Raw genomic sequence first — 26,786 nt, 5'->3', positions numbered from 1 at the left:
GAATGGAATGAAAAGAGGATCTATGCTTTGAACCAAAAAAATCCCACAGCTCTAGGAGCACTCGTACCAGTAGGTAGGATATAATGTGTGAAAACCGGGTATGTTGACTTTTTTTTAAAGAAACTTTCATTCAAAACACCGAACCTGAAGACCGAGCCGGAAAAAACAAACAACAGAAAAACGATACTGACTACATAATTACAAAATTATACCAATTATTCCAAAGAATAGAACGAAAAGAGGATGTATGCTTGAACAAAAAAACTCGAGTCAAGATTTCACTTGACACAAATTATTCTAAACTATTTCTTTTACCCAGGTTTGCACTTTGCACTTGTGGCCTATCTTTCAAGAGACATACAACTACCAAAAGAGCTAGCATGCATGCCATGTGGTAAAATAACCTAACTTTGTTTGCCTTCATCTTAAATCTTTAACATGTAGTAATTTGGGTACCACTTATCTTTCTATTGATATAGTCTTTCATGGTAGAAAACAAAAAACATGAAATATACATATATGAAGTTGATTTTATATTACTCATAATCACATAAATTTTTTTTTTTTGAACGGCCAACAAACTCAATCCCGAGTACTCTCGGGGCACCCACTGGACAAACGGAGTACTCCGAGAGTAACCCGAGTCCACCACCAATTCCGGGGAAAACCCGGTAACCCACCCGTCCGTAGGCACGACGGTGAAATTACCGGTAAAACCCGTTTGGCTCAAGGATCCAACCCAGGTTTCCCTGGGTCTCCTATCATTGCCCACCAATGCCTCACTCTGCACCAAGTGGGAGTCGAACTTGAATCTCTCAAGAGAAATGCAAGCCCTCCACCACTTGATCTAGAGATCATTGGCATAATCACATAAAATTAAATGAAAATAAATTTACAAACCCGTTTAGCACACCTAGATTTTACTTTAGCATGGGAGGCAAATATCAAATACATTAAATTTCGTTTACTTAATTTAGCAGTTATCACGTTCTTCAGTCGATCAATAATTCAATATCTTCTCGATTTTATCAAAAGTTGCAATGAAAAAATAAATATAAAAGTATTTTCCTTCAAAATAATAAAATTGTTGAAATCGAATTTTAGGTACCAAGAATATATTATTGGTATTGCAACTCGCTTGCTAGCACGTATTGCATGATTAATTAATATATTATTGGTATTGCAACTCGCCTGCTAGCACGTATTGCATGATTAATATGTAATCTTAATTATATATTAACGGTCAACGATTTGTTTGAATATTACTTATAAAATATGTTATATTAAAATATTTTATGCTTTCATTTTCATTTAAATTAAATATACGTAACGAAACACAGCTATTTCCCTTAAAATCATAAAATAATTATAAAACCCCACACCTTCAACATGTTTCATTAATGGTGGTTCCCATTGCTTTCAAACTCGCCTCATCTTCTACCAGTTTCCTCCATCCATTATTATTATCATTAAGCTTTCTCTAGTTTATTCATCACATTTTCCACAACCACTTTCAGATCCACATTCACATTTAGAGTCTCTCACTAGACTATCAATTACTGTATCTGTAATATTATATAAATCTTACATGCTCCTCTGTTTTCACTCACACTGCAACTTTTTCTGGTTTTTGCTCTCTTTCCGTTCATTTCCGTAACCGAAAAACTCCAAAATCATGTCTGAATCCGGTGACGGACTGGATCACCTTCGAATTCCATACGATAAAATCAAATTCGGTGAGAAACTCGAGACTCAGGGCTATGGAACAGTGTTCGAAGGAGAGTTTAACGATCAACGAGTGGCGTTGAAGCAGTTAAACATCACGAACCTTGCGAACATTAAACCGAAATTGTTAGGTGAGATTCTAACAATTTCTAAATTCCGTCAACATCCGAATCTCGTGGCTCTGCTAGGGTTTTGCGATGAGAAGAGCAATGAAATAATACTAGTTTACGAGTATGTAGCTAGTGGAAATCTAGAAGATAAGATGCGAAAACGACTCACAACGATTCAGCGGTTTGAGATCTGTCTCGGTGCTGCTCGTGGACTGTGTTATTTGCACACCGGAGTTGAATCTCTAACCATCGTTCACGGTAACATCAAACTTTCAAAAATTTTATTGAATTCACTCAATTCAGATGCAAATTTAAGATATGAAGCGAAGGTTTCTAGCTTCGGATTATCGAAAATAGTGCCTGGAAAAGGTCAGAAGGTCCTGGAATCTTCTGATGAAGAAGGTTCCAAACCGACGAAGGAATCAGATGTGTATTCGTTTGGTGTGTTGTTGCTGATAGTGTTGTGTGGTGTATCGGAACTGGTGGATACTGACGATTATCAGGAACGTCATGTTTCTGAATTGGTACCGAAGAAGATGAAGCAAAATGAATTGCGTAAAACCGTTCATCGTGATATTCGAAAGGAGATTAAAACTGAGGCGTTGGATACTTATGCCGCTATCGCGTGCCAGTGTGTGTTGGAAAATCCGGACGAGCGTCCTGATATGGTTAAAGTTGTTGAAGAACTTGAAAAGGCGTTGAGATTACAGGTAAGTTTTATACGGTTTTGAAATGGTTTATTCAGTAGATATAACTTAGTGGCGGATCCATGATTTTACTCCAATTTTTATTCACTCTATTTCAGACGTTCTGATAAATACTAAGACCACCCGTAGTGGGGCGTGATTTTTTAAAAAATTTGAAAAAAAAACCGCCCCAAAACGCCCCCCACCCCATTACGTGCGGCGTTATCCGGCGTTTTGTTTTGAAAATTTGCATGTGAGCGTGTTTATTAAAACGCTGAAGTTGTTTGGGGTGTGGTGCAAGTGGCCAATGAGATTTTTGCATGTGGCAATGGGACTGTTTGCTTTTTTGACTAGCCAATCAGCAGCAACTTTTGCTTTTTTTTTTCTTTTTTAATGATTGGAAGGGTATTATTAGGCATTATACCCACTACGTCACTTTTGCAATAACGTCCCATGCTGACTAGGATGCCACGTGTCAGATAATGCCCCATGGTGAGGGTATTATTTTTGTTCACCACTACGGGTGGTCTAATAGTATCAGTGACGTGACGGAACCAGAAATTTTTAAAAGGAAGATAAAATATGTATTTATGTTTGGAATTTTGATGCAGGGAGGGGAAGTGACGTATGTCCAAATTCCTGGTGGTGGAAAGCTCGCCGGAGTGATAGATGAAGCCGGAAAAGAACCTGAGAAGGAGAACATTCCGGTTATTGAAGAAGATGTGGAGGATTTGAACGCCGGAGACAAAGTGGATACTGCTGGAGAAGATGATGGTGAGAAGAATACAGGGGAAGCTACTAATACGGTGAGTGACTAAATAATATAATGAAAATTCTGTTTACCCTTTTTATTTCTTATATTCAATATCTAATCAGTTAACGTATTTTAAACATATTAGTTAACGTATTTGATGTGAAACAATAAGATATATAAGTATATAACCAATTAAACTTTTAACAACACATATATTAAATAAAATATATATAATAAAACAAATTAGCGAATATAAAAATAAGTGACTTTCTCTAATTTAAAGCAGTATAAACTGAAAAACATATGTAATATAATAAATGATAAAATAAAAAAATAGACCTTAAATGTAACAACTTAAGCATGCACATCGCTCTAAACGTGGCAAGTCTTGATTCACAAACCATACTTACGACCACACATGCGATGCAAATGAACAACAAAGTCAGGCCCCCAAGTCCGCACTTGCGGTTGCGGACAGCAAATGAGCTTGACCCACAGACTATATTATATTATTATTATTATTATTATTATTATTATTATTATTATTATTATTATTATTATTTTATATAAAAATGGAATGTAAGATGGAGGTTTGATGTTGTCAAAAAAAAAAAAATGAAGGGTTTTTTTTAGGAATGTTTGGTATGTGATATGGGATATTGAAATGAAGGAATGGGATCAAATACAAACACTTAAGTTTGTAAGAACCATAAGAACCAATACATAATTGACAAGTGTCCATCAATAAAAAATTAGTTTAGGGGTAATTTAGACTTTTTGACCATATTTATTTATAACTAATTAAAAATAATTACAAAAAATATAATCAGCACAACACTATATAATTAGCACAACATCATTAATCGTTCTTCATTATCAGCACATCGTCCTCGAATCGTTCTCCATTATCAACATAAACGACATTAGCACAACATCTTCAATCGTTCTCCATTATCAGCACACCAGATGTGCTGATTATATCTACTTTTGGTGTTTGTTTGTATTATTTTGTAATTAACACATAATCAGCACCTTATTAGCACAAATATAAAACACCTTTTGTTAACTTTTTTTAAAAAAACACTTTTATAAATACAAAAAGGTATAGCAATATGGTACTCATATTAAAGATAAAAAAATACTTGATTTTATGGTATATATTTTTTAAAAAAATAATGAAGTATATAAAAGTTATTTTAGTTTAAAAAACCTTGGTGGAATTTGTATTTAATAGAAAATGGTCAAATGACTAGCAATTTTACAAAATTACCCCTAACTTGTTAGTAATAATTTTTAATTATAAGAGTTTTATTTATAATCAATATCAACCCTTGATTTAAATTAACAATGGTTCAGATCTGTTCTTACGGTTCTTATAATTAGCACTGTTTGTACAGGATCTCAACCTTTGAAATGAATGTTTATGGAAGTTTCTCATCGAAGTAAAAATAATAAAAATAGAGAAAAGGATAAGTTAGTTATCATGTCTCTCACCACCAATTTGATCATTAGATGTGACATGATGTAATGTCTATTGTCATATCTATTTATTAGCATCTATGCAACTTTATAAACGTGATGTATTAGACCAAGGTGTGGGGTCGTCCCCTCCTGTCTCGGCTCGTCCTCACGTTGCACACCGCTCCCTTGGAGCTCGTCGCGTCTCAAACGGCGGAAGGAGGACGCTGACGACGAGTTCTTTGATTGGCTAGTGATTGATTGTGGGCCACCACATAGAGAAAGATAGAGAGAGTTATTTTTTTTTTGTTTTAATTATTTAATTAAATCAAACAAAATAATAATAAAAAAAGAGAGAGAGAACTATCCTACACACCCTTGGGTAGTCCCTAAGGGGATGGTCCTCCACCCATGGTGATGTGTCACCTACGTGGCGGGTAGTCCTCAAAAGGACTAAGCAAACCACACCCCATGATCTTACATTACAACTTTGGTCGAGACTAAACAAATAGTGTAACCATTAGTTATAACTAAACATTTTTTTTTGTAATACCTTAACTTATAAACAGAGACTCAATATATTACGGTTATATATTACGGTTATACCTTTTTAATTCGATCTTTGTTTTGGCTTTTTAATTCGATCTTTGGTTATTCACTATACCTATAGGTTCAGTTCGCTTATGTGTTGATTTTCGGTTTTAAATTTAGACTTGAGATGCTTGCACCTGAAAAATGTTGGTTGAATTTCGGTTAAAAAGTTTGACCTAAAATTTTTGCTAACCACCTATTATAAGGGGGTCCGGGGCACCAGCGGGGAGGCATTTCGGTGACCCTATTCCCCGAGCGGGAACACCGCTGCCATCCCTGCGGTGACCCAATTCGGTGAGTGGCAGCGGGGAGAAGTCACCGATGAAGGAGAGGGGGAGATGGTGGGCCAGCCTGATTTTCAACCAATCAAAACATTTTCCTTTTTTTTTGAATAAAAAAACAAGGGGAGTTAAGAGGGGAGTGGTGCCATCAAATTGAGGGTGTGAGGGGAGTTTAAGAGGGGAGTTGACGTGACACACGATGATTGGTTATGCGTAAGAGAGGGGGCTCCCCTCTTAGGGGAGTGCCCCTCTCACCCTAAACTGGGTACTCTAAGTGTTTTAGTACAAAATAATAAATAAGGTCCATAAATCCAATAACAAATATTCAAACAAGTTCAATGCGGTTTGGTTTGGCTTCCAGGATTGGTGTGCTTCAGGTGCCAAGTTTAGGGTGTGATTCAGTTTTTGAAGTTTTTGAATGATGTATAACCAATTTGGTTCATAATTTCGGTCTAAAAAAATCAAACCTTTAGTTATTAGTATATGTCGTTTAACTTGTTGTCTAACCATGAAAGGAAACTAGTACAAGTCCAAACAGTTTTTGAAAAAATAAAATATTTGTATCATTTTCACCTTTTTTGTTTGTCTATAAGTGTTTAATGCTTTGCAATTCTTATTTTACATTACCTATCAAATCAAACGTTGTATTTTTATTTGATTCATCGTGATGCTTCAAATTTTTTAGTGACAAAATTGGAACCATGCGTTTGATGCAGGAGAGTAGCAACAATGATCAATCGATCACAAAGGAAATTTTAAACTCCAAAATGGAATCAAACGAGGAGGAAAATAAAAGCAAAATTCCTACTGAGGATGTTTATAACGAAATGAGCACAATTGATCCAGAGAGCATTGAAGATCAAACCATTGATGCCTTTGACTCGGACAATAAATCAGTAATCATCGAGGAAAACAATGAAGATGAGAAAAGTATCAAGGTTACTAGCAACGACGAGAATTATACAATGAAAGATACTAATACGGTAAGTAGTAAACCAAATTAAATTACTTATTATTTTGCATTTAACTATAAATAGTATTTATAAGATATATTTTTTTAAAGTTTCAGTTCTACCTTTATATATCTTCATATTTCTCTAATAACTTGTGACGTTATCTTAAAAAAATTGAATACATGGGTGTGTTCAAATTCTTTTTCCTCGACATTCCGGTATAAATTTTGTTGAAAATGAAGTTCGATTTAAAATAGTGTATTATAATCAATTTAAATCTTTTAAAAATTTAAAATATATTAAATAAAACAAAATTGACAAACATAAAAACAAGTTACTTATCTAACTTAAACTTATATAAACTGGAAAACATCTATAAATGATTTAAATAAAATTTAAAAATAAAAAGAAGAAAAAGAAGAGTTAATCATCATATTTCTCTCGCCAATTACATCACTAGATGTGATATGTTGTTATGTCAATTACCATATATTTATTAGCATCAAAGCAACTTTAACAACCTGACTCACGCTACGTTACAAACAAAATATTATAATCAAACACTTCTATGTGTGATCTTAACTTAAAAACAAAATTTAATAGTTAGTATATTAAGGTTTAACTTTTTTTCATTCAATCATTGTTTTGGCTTTTGATAAGAAACATACAAAAACAATAATGCATTTGCGCATTTCACGTGACAGGTTTTAGCGCATGTGTTAGATATACTTGATTATTGGCACGTATGATTTCTGTATTTCGTTTTCTAGTGTGTACATGGCTTAGTTTGGGTTAAGTTTGGACTCAAACCAAATTAACTACAACCGATATTTCAATATTCGGTTTTTTTTAATTTATGTACGGGTTCGTTTCAGGTTATGTTTCGATATTCCGCTTTAGATTTGGGCTTGAAAAGAAATTTGGCACAAATTGATAAATATGGGCTTAAAAACTTTTGAGTTAATTGGACCTAAAACTTTTAATTCAATAATTGGACCTAAAACTTTTAACTCAAAATAGTTAAACAGGGGCATAAATGATTAACCCAATAACAAACATTTAAAATAGTTTGGTTTGGTGCGGTTTGAGTTACAGGCTCAGTTTTGGAACAAACTATAACTTTAAGTGAACCATAGGTTTCGGTTAAAAAAAAACGAACTGTCAAACCATAGGTCGGTTATTTTATTGTTGTTATATTAGCTATTACGATGTCAGTTTCGGTTTTTTCACCCATAATTGTTACGACTTACGAGCTAACATCTGACAAGTAATGACTAATTATCGTTTCAACCTGTTAACTAACCCCTTTTTTTTATAAATTATTAAGATGATCCATATTAAATTATTTTTCATATGTTAAGTGTGCGTGGAAGGAAATTACTATGAGTCCAAACGGTTTAAACAAAATACGATATTTGATCATATTCCACTTTTTTGCGTCTGATACTTTGGTATATCTTATCTTATTTTACTTACGTTTTCTATATCAGGAAAATAATTTTTATTATATTACATATAAATTAAATCAAATGTTTTATTTTTCAATTTATTTTAGTAATGGTTTTGGCGTTTGAGTATGAAATTGGAATCATGTGTTTGATGCAGAAGAGTGTACCCGACAGAAATCATATCGATGATGCTAAAATTGAGAATAGCATCCATGACCCAGCTACTGAAAATGAAATTGTAAATAATTTAAACTCCATAAAAGAATCAAACACGACGGTTGAAAGCGAAGAGGAGAATAAAAGCGAAATTGCTATTGAGGATGCTAATAACGAAATGATGATAATTGATCAAGAGACCACAGATATTACTACAACTTCAGAATCCAGTATTGGTGACACAAATACCTCAACAAACCAGGTAAATTTTAGTTTTGTGAGGGTGAGTGGTACATATATATGTTAGTAACTAACATGTTTACAAAACTTCATATTTTGTATTTTATTTTTCTTTTTTTTTAACATATAAAGTATCGTTTTTTAATTTAATTTATCATATAATAATTTACATCAAGATAGTTGGTAAACGGGCTACAAGCTGCGCCGCTACCCCTTTTTGAATAGCAAAACTAAGCCTTTTAAAAACTAGTTCATATTTTGTATTTTATTTTTCTAAATAAATATTAAAAAACAGTTGAGTCCAAGGTGTACAGAGGTCGGTTTTGAATTTAAACCAACCAAAGCAAAAACTAAAACCAAAACCAAAATTTCAGATTTTCAGTTTCAGGAACCAATTCGTATTGATATTGGTTTTCAATTTTACATATGGGTTCAGTTTCGTTATGGGTCGATTTCTTGTTTAAAATGTTTGGGCCCGAAAAAAAATGGCTCAAGTTCGCTATAATTCCAATAACAAACATTTTAAAATGTTCAGTGTGGTTTGGTTTCCATGTTCGGTTCGGTGAGGTTTGGTGCAGTTTGGTTTTGGAACGAGATATAACCAAAGTCAAACCGTTCAACATCGATTATTAGTACGAGTTGGTCATTTAGGTGCGGTTTTATCAAAATTTGGGTTCAGTTCGTTAATCGTTTTTTTTTTTTCATCCATAACGTAAACGAGCTAACATTTGACAAGATTTAAAAATGACTAATCTGAAATCATTTTAACTTGTTTACTAACCCATTCTTTTTCTAAATTTAGATTGCTATATTGTATTTTCTTCATATTTTAAATATACATACAAGGAAATTGTTTATCTATTTTATTTGCATTTTACATATTTTAGTAGGCATTAGTCCATTACATATGAAATCAAACGTTGTATTTTATTTGATTCACATGATGCTTCAAAATTATTTTAGTGACGGTTTTGACAAGTGAGTAACTAAATTCAAACAATGAATTTGATGCAGGAGAGTGCACCCGACAAAAATCATATCGAGGATGCTAAAAATGAGAATAGCAACGATGATCCAGCTACCGAAAATGAAATTTCAAACGATTTAAACTCCACAAAGGAATCAAACATCACGGTTGAAAACGAAAAGGAGAATAAAAGCGAAATTGCTATTAAGGATGCTCATGATGAAATGATCACAATTGACCGAGAGACCACTGACATGAAAACAACTTCAGAATCTAGCAACGGTGACACTAGTACCTCAACAAACCAGGTATATCTCAGTTTCTTGCGCGTGAGTGATACATACATAAATTTTATAATTTGTACTTTATTTATTTAAAATGTTAAAAAAAGTTTGAATGAATGACGAAAGTGGGACCATGGGTTTGATGCAGGAGGGTGTACCCGACAAAAATCATATCGAGGGTGCTAAAAATGAGAATAGCAATGATGATCCAGCTGCTGCAAATGATTTAAACTCCATAAACGAATCAAACATCACGGTTGAAAACGAAGAGGAGAAGAAAAGCGAAATCGTTATTAAGGATGCTCATAATGAAATGAGCAAAACTGATCAAGAGACCACTGAAATTACTACAACTTCAGAATCTAGCAATGATGACAAGAGTACCTCAACAAACCAGGTAAATATCAGTTTATATATTATTAACCCACATGATTTCTAAATTTTATAGTTTGTACTTAATTTCTTTTAAATATTAAAAAAAGCTGAGTCTAGGGGTATACATGGGTCAGTTTAGAACTCAAACTAACCAAACTAAACCAAAACCGAAATTTTTGTTCAGTTTAGGAACTGATACATATTAGTTTCAGTTTTCTATTTTGCATATGGCATGTTTAGTTTTGTGTCGGTTACCGCTTTAAATTTTGGGTTTAAATGTTTGGGCCTGAAAATAACAGTGGCGTAAATAGTTATAGTCATATAGACTTGAAATGGTTGACCTACAATTTATATTTTGACTCTTGCGTTTGATACTTTGGTTTATCTGTTTTTATTTACTTTCTTTTTAGACTATTTCTTGATTTGTGCGGGCCATGCTAATCTTCTTAGTATCGTTCCAATTTTATCGGATGTCCCTGAAGGGACATTTGTATTTGCATTATGTATATGTTAACAGGCATTACATATAGAATCAAACGTTGTATTTTATTTGATACACGTGATGCTTCAAATCTATTTTAGTGACGGTTTTGAATTTGAGTAACGAAATTGGAACTGTTGGTTTGATACAGGAGACTGTACTCGACAAAAATCACGCTGAGGATGCCAATAATGAGAGTAGCAACAATGATCCAACGACCCAAAAAGAAATTTTAAACGATTTAAACTTCATAAGGGAATCAAACATCACGGTTGAAAACGAAGAGGAAAATAAAAGCAAAATCGCTATTAAGGATGCTCATAACGAAACGAGCAGAATTGACCAAGGGACCACTGAAATCAGTACAACTTCAGAATCTAGCAATGTTGACACAACTACCTTAACAAGCCAGGTAAATATCAGTTTCTTGCGGGTCAAGTAAACCGCAATATGTGTTGCACTAAACTACCTTACTGAATACAGGAAGTGCAAGAGTCGAAGATTCTGAAGTCAGACAGAGGGAGCTTCAGCTTCAGTGAGGTTAATGAAGATGAACTTGAGCGCCTTCGAATTCCATTAGAGGAGATCAAATTTGGTCAAAAAATAGATTTCCGTGGTTACGGTACCATGTTTGAAGGAGAATACAGACACCAACAAGTGGCGTTGAAACGGTTAAACATCACAAACCTTCATAACATCAAACCTAAGCTGCTATCAGCGATTTTGACTATATATAGGTTCCGGCAACACCCTAATCTTGTGGCGTTAATCGGGTTTTGTGATGAAAACAACAAAGAAATAATACTTGTTTACGAGTATGTCTCGGGTGGGAATTTATCAGATAAGATGAGTAAACATCTTACCGCGATCCAGCGCCTCCAGATCTGTCATGGTGCTGCTCGTGGACTCGAATATTTGCATAGTGATGATGTCATTCATGGCAATATAAGACTTCCAAAAATCCTGTTGAAGTCAGACTCAGATTCATCAAACTTTGAAGCTAAAGTTTCGGGTTTTGGGTTACCGAAACTACTGCCGGGACAAGTTGAGATTGTTCCAAAATCAATGGACCCTGCATATGCAGCGACAGGGAAGTTGACCAAGGAATCTGACGTGTACTCATTCGGCGTGTTGTTGCTTGAAGTTTTATGTGGGGTACCGGAGTTGGTGGATACTGATGATTATCAGGAACGTCATGTGACCGAATTGGTTCCCAAGAGATTGGAACAAAATATGTTGCGTAAGATAGTACATTTTGATATTAGAGATGAAATAACAACCGAGTCCTTGGAAACTTATGCCAGAATTGCGTGTTGGTGTGTGATGAAAAATCCTGAAGGAAGGCCTACCATGCCTGAGGTTGTCGTAGAACTCGAGAAAGCACTGAGATTACAGGTGAATTTCACAGTACTTTTAATGTGGTTTGTTTAATGAAATATGTGGCTATAGTTTTTCATTATTTTCGGTTATTGATGCAGGGCGGGAACGTATCTGATGTCCAGATTTTTGGTAGTGGTAATGGCAACCGTCTATCTGAAGTACCCGTTGTTGAGGATGATCATAAAGGTGATGATAATGTTGAGACGGTGAGCCCAAATATAATAGAGGAAGAATCCAAGGTAACTGAAGAAACTATTGACGAAAAGAACAAAGACGTCAATCTGGTGAGTTCTATCTTAACTTACAATAAATAGTATGATGAATTGAATAGATTTTGATCATCTGCTTATTGCGTTTTGAAACTGCAAAAAAAAAAAAAAAAAAAAAAAAAAAAAAAAAAAAAAATACTGATTGGGGAGATCAGGATTGTTTTAGACTATTTATTTAATTATTTGTAAGTGAAATAAAATGTTTTAAATAAACAGTGTGAAAGTGCTCATTCTAAACAACTCTATTCAGATAAACGATAGACAGATTTAAATCCCAAAAACTTTGTTCGTTAATTGAGAAATTACAAACATGTATGTAATGCAGCTAGGGGAGAGTCTGCTGGAGGATGCTGAAACAAAGAATGTCGATAACCTGAATGACCCTGAAAGTACAGAAGAAACTACGGTGGATCAGAAATCGATTGAGGAATCAAAGATCAGTGTGGAAAATGAAGTCAGTAATGAAAGCAAGATAACTACACCATCTTCAAAATCTGACAATGGTGACAACAGTAATTCTGCTATGGTGAGTTCATCATAATGTATGATTTATAATCATGGCATGAAATGAATTCAGTAATGATGTTGGGTGTGTACAGGAGGATGTTGTAAAAGAGAATGTGAAAGTCCCGGAGAGTACAGAAGAAATTACGGTCGATCCGAAGTCGAATGAGGAATCAAAGATCATTGGAGAAAGTGAAGTCATTAACGAATGCAAAATAACTGCATCGTTTTCCAGTTCTGCTATGGTGAGTTATCATTATTCATGGCATGAAATGCATTTATCTAAAAGTTCTTTAGTGACGGTTCTGATATTCACTTGACCACCAACTTTACACAGCAAGAGCCCCTTCCAGATGAAATAAGTGCTACAAAAGAAAAGGGTAACGGCTTGATGATGAACACAAGCAATCCCCACATCGTGGTGAGTTCGTCTTAATGTAAACGTCTAAAAATATTCCAACAGTTTCAACTTTCAAGTTTCAACCATTAAAAAACGGAACTGTGTGCAGGAAGTGAAAAACTCTACGATTCCGGATGACAGCGGGAAAGCTGGCTCATTGAACACCGACAAACCTGACTTGATTGTCAATGATAGAGGAGGAGATTTTAGTAATTCCGCCACCCAAATCCAAGAGTCTAAAATCAAGAGAAGTAATAGTACAAGTTCTGAGTCTAGCAATGGTGATGACACTGCTGCTTCAGATTATTTGCTGCCAAAGAGTCCTGACAACGCAGTAAGAAAAGATTCTGTTTTCAGAACCGAAATCTTCTAAAGAATCTATTGGTGTCTGACTGATAGATTTATGTTTTGTTACCAGAAAAAGACAACAAGAGGCTCGGGTAACTGCTGTTATTGCTGCTGTTACTGTTCCTGGTGGCAGTTCATCTCAGACAGGTCCGTTCTCTTTCTCGTCCATGTTATGAATGCGCCAATTCAACTTATGTTTAATCTCTTTAACAGGGTGAAAACTGGACACAAGCCCAAAACCAAGTGAAACGAATATCCTTGCCCGAAAGGCCGAAAGCATACTTCTGTTGCACAAACCTCTTTTGTATAATAATAATCATATTAGACATACTGGTTCACAAAAAAAAAAAAAAAAAAAAAAAAAAAAAAAAATCAAAGCTTAAACTAGTAAGCATCTCGCGACAACCCAATGGGTTGCTACCAAAATCTAAAAAACTATTGTTACCAGAATATTCTTTATTCTTATTTCTACTTTATAGCCTTGTTATGTTACAGAGTGGTTTTGTGCGGAGAGCTATTCTGGAATAAACTGGTATCGATGTTTACCTGGATGACAGGTCAATGTTCTAGCAAAAGAGATTAAGGTACGTTCGATAGATTGTTTGTCAGATAATCTTGTTTCGTGTTACTGTTGGTTAATACTTTGTTTCTTGATTTTGTAGGAGAAAGTATTGGCGTCTTACATGATTGGTTCCTGTCCTGTTGATTATTGTTTGTAAGGTTTTGTGTTTGAACACGAGTGTGATATTGGTATATACCGCCTTTGTTTACCATTTGAAAATCGAGCATGCGGATGTACAACATGAGGCATGAATGCATTATGCATGCTGCATGCAACAACGTTTAAGGAGTGTTTGGGATTCTTATTTAAATACCTTACAGTTATAAGCAAACTTAAAAACTCCGTAACAACATAGTCAAACACGCTTGGCGGAACCAGGCCGTCAATAACTATCAAAATGTACACTTTAATATCACACATCGGGAAAATGAAAATGCTATGCTAAGCCTGCTTGTCATTTACCTCGGTGAGAATCGGGTCTTTTTTTTGTTTTCCTTAAGAACAAGCTGTGCTTGAGTACTTCAAGTAGGAATGAACGACCTATCCAGCTTGAGTCCGACCTAAGGACCAAAGTATAAATCTCTGGTTTAACTAATCGGACCAGCAGGTCCGGAAGAACACTTGTGAAACATAAGTAATGCCCCATGATGACCATTTAAGTTGTGGGAAACATGGTCAGGCAAAAGGTCGACCATTAATGATGTGATACAATAGTTACATGACGAGGCTTGGCACCTACACCATAAATGCCAGAAAGGTCACGTCAAAGAGACAGAGACTAAAAATAAGTGTAAATACTCATCTTCACCAAGTGACATATGTTAGGCTGTCTCACTCTGCCTTTACATGCCCTTTGCAAACAAATTCTTATCTTCACACCAGAGCCTGGTCAAAGGGAGACATCCCCTCTCACTGTTACAAAGCTAAAGATGTTTTGTTTCGCAGAAGCATACATTGTTTGCTTGATGTGTTCTACCTGACATCCGTATATCGTATGTCCAAAACCAGAGCGAGACAAATGCTTTCTTCAACATTGATGCCACTGTGAGATCGGCCAACGATCCAGATCCAGCACCACTAACAATTAGAATACAGCACCACTAACAGAAATCTCCAAACCGACCCACCAGAGCCAGAGTTTCATTTTAGTGACAGATTCAAATCGTAGCCTAATGCTACTGAGATAATACCCACGACTGAAGACACCCGATCGCAGGGGCGAAGGATAAGAGGGGCGGGGGGGGGGGGGGGGGGGGGGGGGGGGCCGAATTTTTCGCTCAATAGTGTTTATATATGTAGTTTTCGTATAGAAATTTGTGGGTATATACGTTTTCGCCCCCCCCCCCCCCCCGACCGAAAAATTCAAGCTTCGCCACTGCCCGATCGGAAGATGAATCTCCTATGGTTCCATGTTCGGAAAGTTTGAACAAGAATCACATCTTAGAGGAGTTTAGATGTGATTGTCTTATAAGGATCACGTGTATCGAGAAGGCGATGCTGAAGTGAATACTTCTCAATTCATACATCAATTGATAAGGAGAATTCAAATCGAGAACAATCTAATCAAGTTCATTAACATTCAATTGCAAGAAAAGACTTTACAAGGGAAAATAAGAACTGATAGAATGGAGATGAGAGATTAGAGTAGAATCTGAGATGAGAGAGAACACCAATTTGCTTAAACATTCTTTCATAATCCCTGTAATCTAGAACTCCCAGTGTTATATCTAGCTTGTGTTGCTGGGCTTATTAAACGGGCCACAAGGTTGGGCCTACGGGAGTCAACACGGTTCATAACAGATGCCTTGAATCTTGATCCTATCAAGAAGAGCCCAGGGTAAGAAGTCTCCATGATAATTACGTAAAGGAGCTTACGGGGACTTTCCGATCTTGCAAAGTTATTCACATACCTGGAAGCCAAAACAAGGCAAACGCACCAAGTAAATTGGCTTTGGTTATGTTTAGTCATTTTGGCTAAGTATGAGTGGAGGTGTTACATGCTCCTTCTATCACAAGGGATGAGCGGAAGCTTGTCATATTCAAACAAAGGCACTGCAACCAAGTGCAATTAAGAATCAACCGGAAGTTTAAAAAATCGTACACCAGCTGCACGCAATCAAATTGCCGACTGAACAGGTTTGAACAAAAATCCTAATCAAAATACCAACCAACCGAACGATTCGTTTTGGTTTTCTATTTTTACTAATCATGGTCACAATAAACCAATCGAACTGGAAGGTATGCAAAATCCGAATTGTAATCAACCAATCAATAGGGATTGAAGCAGAATCTAAAAAAAATTGGAAGATGCAAATTGAATTTTGGTGCTTGTTTTATGACAGCATTTTTTCTACCTGTAGCTAACGAACTACATACATGCTACTTCTATCTGATTACACTCTAAAAACCAAACTTCTAGTAATATATGGGGGAGTATATAAGGTAGATATTTACACATGTCGACAAGCTTGATTTTAATTAGATTGTTTCCCCGTCTCGGCTTGATCATCATCTGCATTCAAACTGCCACCTGTATGCCAACTCCAAGAAGCTTCTTCGTTTAATCTGATCATTGTTTGATATTTTGCCTTGGCATCTAACATAAAGGTAAGAGCACAATACAAATATCAAATATATGATCGTAGCAATCCTTTGTGTAAAAGAGATGCGGTAATTAAACCTGTTATATATTAATGGGGGTCAATATGGATCATATTTTACACCAAATGTTGTAAGAGTTTAAAAACTCAGCGTTAAATGTCATCCAATGTAAATTAACATGCTTCCAATCTCCTAAATAACTTTATGGAAAAATTACAAGTTTTGTCCTTTATCTTTATACCACTTTTCAGGTGGTGTCCTTTTTAACAAATGTTGACAGGCGGTGTCCTTTACTAGGTATTTTGTTGCAAGTTTAGTCCTTTACACCCAACCCAGTTAAAAAACCCTGTTAATTGTTGGGTGTAAAGGACTAAACTTGCAACAAAATACCTAGGTAAAGGACTAAACTTGCAACAAAATACCTAGTAAAGGACACCGCCTGTCAACATTCGTTAAAAAGGACACCGCCTGAAAAGTGGTATAAAGATAAAGGACAAAACTTGTAATTTTCCTAACTTTATTCAACAGAGAATAAGTTGACTATTATAGTTCAAATTGCACAAAATAGTAATGTGACTACTTTCATGCTTTTAGTGATGAAGTTGATGTTTGAGTACTACTAATACTACACAAAATAGTACCTAACATTTGGTAAAAGTCGATTGGTAAAATATATAAGCAGAAGGTAATAATTGATACAGAAATTGAATAAAAAACCATAATTAAATGAAGGTTGCTATTTAGTGTAATTTTAAGAAGCAGACAAGAAATTTGGTGGGTCGACCAAAACGTTTTGATGCGACCCACTTTTGATCCATTAGTCAAACTGCCCGCCCGCCCACCACTACTACGGTATAAAGCGACAAATAAGACTCACCGATTGTATTTACAGTCGCAACTTAATCCTTTCAGACCATTTAAAAATATCAGAATAAACTTGATCTCCTCCCAGATCATTCCCAGTGGCTCCAGCCGCAACTCTTATAATATCTTCAATTAACGCAAAATTCCCCATTATATCAACATGGTTTCCACTTTGTGTCCCTCTTCCCTCCAAAAGGGTTGCAGGCGGGGCGTGATTATATTCTTTTACATACGTTTTAATCCCCGAAGGATTAAACCGTGTTTTTCCCCGCCACCCTTTTGCACACATGAAACCTGCGCTCAAAACGGGAACTGTTTCATCCCCGTCAACGGAATACACCCCGGATCTTAAGCAGCCTTGATCGTTTCCACCATCTGCTGACGCGTCAATCTGGAAAGGAATGTAGCACTCTGCGGCTGGACTAGATTTATAAACGTATGATCTTTCGGTGGGTAAACCAACTCCATACATAGAAAAAATCTCCATCTCGGGCGCATTTGGTAATCTGTGTAGGGATCATAGAAGTGTAGAACCACTTAATAAGTGTAAAACTTTAAAGGCCGATAAATATTAGTAAAAGCAACATGTGAGTAAGATATCTAACCTGGTTTCTAAGGGATTTGACCAGTACTTATAATGCTCGTATTTTTTATCATTTAAATTATCAGCTATCCCATAAGAATAATGAGCACCGCCACGCTTCATCATCCTTGGTGCCACAAATTCCAAAAGTTCCAAAACGGATTCGACGGTAAAAGCTTTGTAATCTGCAACAGCTTTGATATCTCCAACTCCCATTTCATGATATTCATTCCATACGTCTCGACATGATTTGTTTGCAAAGTTATTACCCTTTACAGCACCCTACATTTTAAAAGTTCTTACATTAAAACTCAGAGTAAAGTACACAAATGGTCCCTGTGGTTTACCAAAGATTGGATTTGGTCCCTAGCTTTCCAAAAGTACACAGATGGTGTCTGTGGTTTGCACTTTATAACGCATTTAGTCCCCGGCTATTTTTTTCCAAAAGTACATGTTCTTACATTCAAAACTAAGAGTAAAGTACACGAATGGTCCCTGTGTTTTACCAAAATTTTGGATTTGGTTCCTAGCTTTCCAAAAGTACACAGGTGGTCCCTGTGGTTTGCACTTTATAACGCATTTAGTCCCCAACTTTTTTCCACCAAAGTACATAGATGGTCCTTGTGGTTTGCACTTTGTAACGTATTTAGTCCCTAACTTAGACCTGCTAAAACCTTTAGATTTGTTCGTTAGGGACGAAATGTGTTACGAAGCACAAACCACAGGGACCATTTAAGTACTTTTGGAAAGCTAGGGACCAAATCCAAAACTTTGGTAAAACCATAGGGACTATCCGTGTACTTTACTTTTAATTAAGAGTTAAATGCTTGGTTGGTCCCTGTGGTTTGTGAAAATTACAGACTTGGTCCCAGTGGTTCACTAATTACACGCATGGTCCTGGTGGTTACAATTTTTGCACTCGGGTGGTCCTTATCACTAACCTCTATTAAATTTCTCAGTTAAGTTTTGTTAAATGACCAAAGTACCCTTACTTATTAATAACAACAAACATAAAAGATATTTAATTAAAACAATAATCTTTTGTGGGTCCCACTACACCCCACTTCTTCTTCTACCTCAAACCACCACCGCCTGACCACCAACATCTCCGATTGGGTCTTAAGCGATTTCAGACATTACCAATAATAATCATAAGACCAGCCTGTTGCATCTTTCCATGGACCTTTCACATAACTATGGCATTCAAAACTTGATGGGTCTTTATGTGCATTGATCACAGAATTCAAAATGTGAAATCACATAACTCAAAATGGGAATTTAAAACCTGATGGGTATTTATTGCAGGTCATACGCGATTTAAAGTTGTGAATCACTAAACGTCTGTGCATTGATCACAAATTCACAATTAGGAAATAAATAAATAAATAAATAAATAAATAAATAAATAAATAAATAAATAAATAAATAACCGACCCTATTATCAGACACAAATCAATGGCGATTTTCGTTTCCTCTGTTTCTATCTATTTTGCATCGAGCCCTATTTACCCAGACTTTACGGCGACTTCTTCGTAACCATTGGCCACCACGATTAACAACCGCAAACCCAAACAAATGTATCACTGTCGGCCTCCATTCCTTTCAACTGCTCTAAACGTGATTTTAGAGCAGCCCTGTTTACTTAGATTTTGAAGCGTGAGTACCGGTGATAAACGTAGGCAGTGCTAACGTGATTTTGGAGCAGCCCTGGTTCGTCATTGTATGGTTGTCGATGGCGGATTGATGGTGGTGGTGGAGATTGATGTTGGTGGAGGTGGTGATGGACGGTGGTTGTTATGACAGAAAAGAGATACATGGGGAAGATGAGTGTAGGTGATCTCTTTTAATTTTTTATTTTTTCAATTGTTCAGGGGTAAATAGGTAATTTTCACACACACTTAACTGGATAACTTAACAGAGATTAGTGATAAGGACCACTCGAGTGCAAAAATTGTAACCACTAGGATCACGCGTGTAATTAGTAAACCACTGGGACCTAGTCTGCAATTTTCGCAAACCACAGGGACCAACCAAGCATTTAACTCTTTAATTAAAGATCTTTACAGTTTTTCCTAACTTACGTTTTAGTATCGATATAACAACTAAGTTACATCAGCACCAACCACTGGCCGCATCAGCAATTTACAGGTGAAATATATTAAAATGAGATTGCTTGCTAAATTTAATAATAAGCTGTAACCTGGTTTCTATTTGCTCATAATTTTAAATCGGTTACTAAAATTACGGTGCATAAACTACATAACTTAGTAATTAAAATCAAAGAATACCTTAAAGTCCACCCTCTCAACTTTTGATGAGTGTAAATCAGCAACATCTTTCCCAAATGATATAATTCTCCCATAATTATGAGATTTAAAATCATCAAAACCCGCTCCGTTTTCACCTGCTGTTTGAGTATCATTCTTTTTAATTTTCTTAGCAACACAGACATGGTCAGCATCTGGGGCCCAATCTAGTGTACCCCAGATAGCATCCCCACCTTTTGGTATTAACGACATCGTCGAATCCCACGTGCGTGTCATCCTCATCGCATGTTGTAATGTTTGAAAACCGAATATATCTAAATCAAGCACACCAGGTGCAACAGCCCTGAACAGAAAGTATTAAAATATAGAGGATTATGAGTAACAAAATATTGGTATCCATGAAACAAGTGGTTAGAGTTAATAGCCAAAATGGTCCCTGAGGTTTGCTCACTTTTGCCACTTTAGTCCAAAATCCAAAATTTTTAAATCTGGGTCCCTGAGGTTTGCATTTTGTTACCATTTTAGTCCAAATTTCAAAACCCCCCTTGTTTGACAGTTGCAACCAGCCTATTTTGTCCTTTTGCGCAGGGGTATTCTGGGTTCTTGATCTGAGTTTGTTATAATAACTCATAAAAATGACCAAAATACCCCTGCATAAAAGGACAAAATAGGCTGGTTGCAACAGTCAAAAAATGGAGTTCTTGAAATTTGGACTAAAATGGCAACAAAATGCAAACCTCAGGGACCCAGATTTAAAAATTTTGGATTTTGGACTAAAGTGGCAAAAGTGAGCAAACCGACCATTTTGGCTATTAACTCAAGTGGTTATTAAAACAACTTCGTAATACCTGGCGACAGCAATATCTTTAGCTTCAGCAGAAAAAAGCCCTGCAACTATTTTTGGAAGCCCTAAAAAGGGCCCACCAATATTCATCACGGCTTTTATATGCTTAGCACACCAATTTGATCCACCACCACCACCCATCGGAGCTGGTGATTCGACCCATTTCATGAAATGTAAGAAGTAAAGAACACCCATAGAATGTGGAATTACAACCACCTTTTCACCACTTGTCGCTACCATGAGTTCTATATTGCTTTTCATCCTGCTTAAAGCTTGATCTCGTACCTGAATATCATATTATATCAACAAAAAAAGGGGAGCAATTGTTTAAAAATAATTATGTTGTAAAAGCGTTGATGTGAAAAATGCATACCTCGGTATTCTGAAATGAGAGCCTCCAATCATAAGCAGCCATATACATGTTTTTTTCCTCATACCCGATGCGGGCCAAATTTGCAATCAAAACTGCCCATACAAAATATCCGGCAGCAAAGTAATCGGCTGCCACAAGTCCAGATACGGGCCTGACCCGTACACCAGGGGGGTCCAGCCCAGTTTCATTATCCAGTGACATATGATCAATCCAGCACAAGGGCCTGCAGTTAATACACAATAAATATTATTTTAAAACTAAATAGTATGTTGTGATAGGATATGCTGATAAGTAACTGTAACTTCAATAGTAAAAATAAAAGAAACTATAATATAAACACAGTCCCATAGTCCTATTGCCATACATTTTCATCTTCAATGATTTTAACATAATAGGTTTGATTTCCATCTTTCAATAATTAATTGAAAACTGAAGCACAAACATTTCTAATTTGACCCTTATTAGTTATTATAAATTGATTTCCCTTTTCAAATAAAAAAAAAAGAGTAAATTACTTTTTGAGTCACTGTGTTTTAGTGGTTTTAACCACTTGAGTCCAAAATCAAAAAGTTTAACGCCCTGAGTCCCTAACCATTTATTTTATAACGTTTTGAGTCCAATTTTGTTCATTTTATAACGATTTGAGTCCAAAAAATTGGACTCAAAAGGTTAAAATTTGGACTCAAAAGGACTCAAATGGTTAAAGAAAATGCTTATAGGGACTCAGGTCGTTAAACTTTTTGCTTTTGGACTCAACTAGTTAAAACCACTAAAACACAGGGACTCAAAAAGAAATTTACCCAAAAAAAAACAAAGTGCATAATAATTATTGACACAAATTCCCAGTGGTCCATGGTATGATGGTACTAAACAACTTCGTATGCACCCGAGATTTTTCTACCATTGAGTTACCACTCTACAGCACATTACAAGACAAAGGTGCAAAACAATTTGCTATAAATTTATTTTTGTCGGTTAGGGCTGTAAGCCTGTAAGTCAAAGTTTATATCAACTTTGTTAGTTTGCATTTTCATGTTCAATGATTTCAAGATAACGGGCTTGATTCCATGTTTCTACGGCGGATCAATGAGACCTTCAAGCAAGCTACTTATGGTGAAAATGAGAGTTTATTTGTACTTCCATAGTTATTAAAGGCGTTAAGCGCACTCAAGGCGCATAGGCATCGCCTGGGGCCTAGGCGCAAGCCGCAAAAAAAGCGTGGGCCCGAGAAAAAAAAAGCGTACAACAAAAAAATTTTAAAATATTTTTATATAATAGAAAATCACACTATTCTTCAGATAAAATAAAATAAAACTATTATATAACATTTAGTATCGTCTATTTAGAACCAAAAGTTATAAAATTGCTAGTTTATTAGTGTAGAAAAGTAGTTTCATTAGATAAAAGTAGAAATCGAGCTAGAATCTTGCAAGAATTTAGAGAATTTGGTCGAAAACTCTCAGGAATCTAGGAATCTCACTGGAACCTGCGCATGAACCATCACTTGGAGAATTAAAGCACAATTGCCTTGACTTAAGGCGCAATTGCCTCACCTTGCTAGGAAATTGGGCCTAGGCGCAAGAGGCGATGGCTTTTAACATCTATGTGTACTTCTATCACCAAACAACTTTTTTGGTTCCAAGAACTCTAGGGTGGAAAGTGTCAAAAAGGAGCATTTAATATGGAAGTCATGTAGATGATACAAAGGTTTAGACTAGAGGCAACCAAAATGTGCTACAGAAAGATACATATGCTTTATTATCAAATAATCAAAGAATTAAAGCACAAACATGCCTAATTTGACATTTTAGCCCCTTTAACCAATGATTTTTCAACTCTTCTTTCAATTCAACACATGTTCACTTTCAAAAACCAGCTGCCCACATTATTGAGACAAGTTCCTAGTGGTCCACACTATGAGTGTCTATTATCCATAGGGGTGTTTAGATGCATGCATTGAAAGCTATTATGTGATACCGAATAATGAGATTCACATAGTCAGCTTCAATATAACTTGGTGCACCAGATAATAACTCTTGATGTACTTTAGAGTTGGGTAAATTCTGATTATCTAACATATATAAAAGATAAGATAAATATGCACAAGTAAATCTATTGCCATTAGATTATCACCACCAAAATATTGACTTTGTAAAATAAAGATCCACATATTGAAAGAAACTCATCTTCCTCATTCATCCATATTAGGCTGACAATTCCGCACCTGTTTATGACACGATTAAACATGTCTAATAAAAAGTACACTATGTAATTTTCTATGTTTTTAGTAGATTAGGGTTTTCTATTCAGAAAGGGATGGCGGCGCAGTTTGTTGCTCGTCTACCCGCTATCCTTATGTAATTTGCCCTGATGTTTGGAATTAAATAAAAATGAACTTTTGCATTTAAAAAAAAAAATAATAAAATTAGGAGGCTAGGTTCATCATTTCTCATATTGGTGCATAAAACATATAAAAAAGTTATAGACATGAGATACAAAGTAGCTAAACGTGCGTTTAACAAGATTAACACCATACGGACCATGATACTTGGTATCACAACTCAATAACAGCAAGAGGACTACATAATTATACCTAAAAGATGAACAAAATGCAATGATAACATCACAAAATTAAAATTTTCAATTGCAAATAAATATAAACTTATAAAATTACCTTTTATACACCTCACCAAAGGTACCACCCCAAAGCCTTTTCCTAAACAAGCCATCCATACACGGGCGCCCTTCCCACAACTCAAGCCCACCGGTCACAATCCCGGGTACAAAAACAACCGGATGCTTCGCCTTTAACCCCTCTTTATCCAACTTCACACCGGGCGGGTCGGGTGTCGGCCCGGTTATCGCCTCCGTCACGTACTGTGGAAACGATGCTGGCATAGCATTGTACAAAAACAACAAAAACCACCAGGTTGAACATATGAATCCTATCAACCAACAACAGTTATCTATACATGACCGTTTACTCCTCTTCTTCTTCTTCAAATTGTTGATATTGTTATTATTATTCGAAGCGTTGGTTGTTTCCTCTTTTTCTGTCTTCTGTGTTTTGAATTTGTCGTCGGTTTTAGACGCAGGTTGCTGTTGCTGTTGCTGGTTGGAAGTTGTTGGTTTCTTGGAATTACCGCCTCCACCGTGTTTTTTTCTCCTTGCCGCCGGCATATTTATTTATAAAAAAAAGTAATAATAATATAATATAATATAATAATAAGAAGAAGAAGAAGAAGAAGTTTAAGAAGAAGAAATACTCGAATGTGATGTGATGAAAGTTTCAGAGTGGTTTGTTGTTTACGGATGTTTGTACAGTGAAGTGAGAGGTGTGATGGAAGAATTAAACCCTAACTCTTGTGTGAAAGAATACGTACTTATCAAAATGAATATGGCGGCGTGTGTGTGTATATATATACAAAGAAGAGGGGGGTATACAGGTGCTGTGTGAGAAAAGAACCGGCGGCGAAGGGAGGTGGAAGAATCTCCGGCACCGCTAAAACTGATGGAGGAAGGTCGGGGGAAGAGAGTGTATGTTGGATCTGATGTGGGCCCGGTGACGGGAACATAGCTGATGAAAAGTACTTTTTGTGCTGTTTTTTTTAACGGGTTAGGGTGGAGGGTGGTATAGGTTCGGGGAGTTGGGTGTTTGAGTGGGAGTCACCGATCGGTGACCACCTCCACCTGATTGAGTTGGGTGTTTGAGTTGGAGAGAGAAATAAAAATCGGTGATTGTTCACCGATGTGATTGAGAGGAGAGAGAGAGAGGAGCGACCAATCAAGTTTTTTTTTTTTTTTAATTGAGGGGTGTTTGACCATATCTAGTAATTGAGTGTAAAATGGGGAGTAGAATGAGGAGTTAACATGACATAATATTATTGGGTAGGATTTCACTCAAACACCCTAGGGTGATTGACTATACCCTCCACCCTTAGGACATCGCTAATCGGGTTAGTAGTTAGACCATATTTGGGTTAGCTTTCCAAAACAACTTATAATTTTTTGGAAAATTAACTTTTCCCCTTACAAAATAGTTTCAAAACAAGTTACTTAAATAAGCAATCCCAAACACCTATTTAGTATATTAGTATCACCAAGTTATTATTAAAACCCCCTTGTCTGGACTTGAACCCAGCACCTCCAAGAAAAGTAAAGCTTACCACTTCGCTCTTGGCCACTAGACCAAGATATCATTGGTTTGTTAATAAAAGTACTTTTGTGTTTTACTTATTAGTCCCCTGAGTTTCATTCATTCACAATAATCGCCCTTTTCTTTTAAACAAACAAACTTAGGAGGTGTTTGTTTTTTCTTCAAACATCTTCAAGAGAACTGATGTCTATAGGCGCGCAGACGTTACCCTTGAAGACTGTTTGTTTTTTTCTAAACAGATATGAACTCAGCTTTTTTCATCTTAAAAAATAAGCTATGGACCCCCTTCTTAAAACATCTTCACAAAAACCTTAATATACTCATCCCTCATATACGCTTAAAACATCAGACTCTCCCACATCGCCCCTCCCAGACGTCGTCGCTCCTCCTCCTTCTACCAGGTACTTCTTTTTTGCTTCTTAATTTAGCTTCTTAGACCTAACTTTTGCTTTTTGATTACGCAAACTTTGTGCGTCTTCGTCTTGTGTACATGTTCTATATTTAGCTTAAAGCCTGTATGAATATGTATGTATCAGTAATATCACCGATTATAACACATACATACATACACCCCCAATTTCATAATTTCAGGGTCAGATTCATCACTGAAAGTGAGTAATGATGAAAGTAAGGTTTATAGTTTTGGTTTGGTTCATGTTCATGTGTGGGTCGTGTTTTGGTTTGGTTTACATCTTCCCCTTTTTCTTCTACTTGATTGTGGCGGTAATGCTTCTTTTTTCTTCAGTTGGCTTTTCATTACTAGTATTATTGTAATGTAATTTCATATTGATAATGCTAGTTTCAGTTTGTAGTTATTGGGGTTTACTTCTGACGATGCTAATTTCATATTTTTTTGTAACTTGAATGTTAAATGACTCTATCTAGTAAGATAAGTCTGACAGTTACATATTTTCAGTTTACGCAGACGGTATCAACTTATAAAAACAAACAGTCTTATATTTTCAGCTTGCAGAGCTTCAGACTACATCTTTAGTTGCAGACATGAAAACAGATGAAATCAGCTTGCAGACAATTTATGTCTGCAAAAACAAACAACACCTTAGGTTATGGGTAGGGGTGTTCAAAACCGGATATCCGAAATTTTCGGATACTAAATTTCACTATC

At 35.9% G+C, this 26,786-nt stretch overlaps 2 protein-coding genes and 1 non-coding gene across 13 annotated transcripts; 1 reads left to right on the top strand and 2 right to left on the bottom strand.

Moving 5' to 3' along the window:
* Window positions 1-1,385: 1,385 nt before the first annotated feature.
* Window positions 1,386-14,282, top strand: LOC110893688 (serine/threonine-protein kinase pakF). 11 transcript variants are annotated; one of them, XM_022140787.2, is made up of 16 exons: window positions 1,386-2,545; window positions 3,133-3,327; window positions 6,322-6,588; window positions 8,164-8,424; window positions 9,417-9,677; window positions 9,802-10,050; window positions 10,661-10,921; window positions 10,993-11,904; window positions 11,988-12,173; window positions 12,484-12,684; window positions 12,758-12,907; window positions 13,000-13,083; window positions 13,172-13,396; window positions 13,481-13,557; window positions 13,906-13,994; window positions 14,073-14,282. In XM_022140787.2, exons 1-15 carry the CDS (start codon window positions 1,676-1,678, stop codon window positions 13,991-13,993), a joined length of 4,287 nt encoding a protein of 1,428 aa, XP_021996479.1. In that variant the 5' UTR covers window positions 1,386-1,675; the 3' UTR covers window position 13,994; window positions 14,073-14,282. The 11 variants fall into 11 exon arrangements, 6 of the variants coding, with proteins under 6 accessions (XP_021996479.1, XP_021996483.1, XP_035836596.1 ...); XR_002565937.2 differs by having other exon boundaries at window positions 1,428-2,545; window positions 13,890-13,994; XR_004874315.1 differs by having other exon boundaries at window positions 1,428-2,545; window positions 13,624-13,994.
* On the bottom strand, window positions 10,414-10,514 carry LOC118485337. The gene has a single exon (XR_004875638.1). It is a non-coding gene; the product is annotated as a U6 spliceosomal RNA (small nuclear RNA).
* A 1,981-nt stretch (window positions 14,283-16,263) lies between the features above and the next one.
* LOC110893689 (phospholipid:diacylglycerol acyltransferase 1) lies at window positions 16,264-25,084 on the bottom strand. The gene is made up of 7 exons (XM_022140793.2): window positions 24,179-25,084; window positions 21,505-21,727; window positions 21,136-21,416; window positions 20,309-20,630; window positions 18,043-18,302; window positions 17,451-17,943; window positions 16,264-16,568 (listed from the first exon to the last, which is right to left on the bottom strand). Exons 1-6 carry the CDS (start codon window positions 24,682-24,684, stop codon window positions 17,460-17,462), a joined length of 2,076 nt encoding a protein of 691 aa, XP_021996485.1. The 5' UTR covers window positions 24,685-25,084; the 3' UTR covers window positions 16,264-16,568; window positions 17,451-17,459.
* Between the last annotated feature and the right edge of the window lie 1,702 nt (window positions 25,085-26,786).

This window comes from Helianthus annuus, chromosome 12 (assembly GCF_002127325.2).
Source record: "Helianthus annuus cultivar XRQ/B chromosome 12, HanXRQr2.0-SUNRISE, whole genome shotgun sequence".
NCBI lineage: Eukaryota > Viridiplantae > Streptophyta > Magnoliopsida > Asterales > Asteraceae > Helianthus > Helianthus annuus.
Note: the sequence above shows the minus strand (reverse complement) of the source record. Positions and strands in the feature narration are given on the sequence as shown.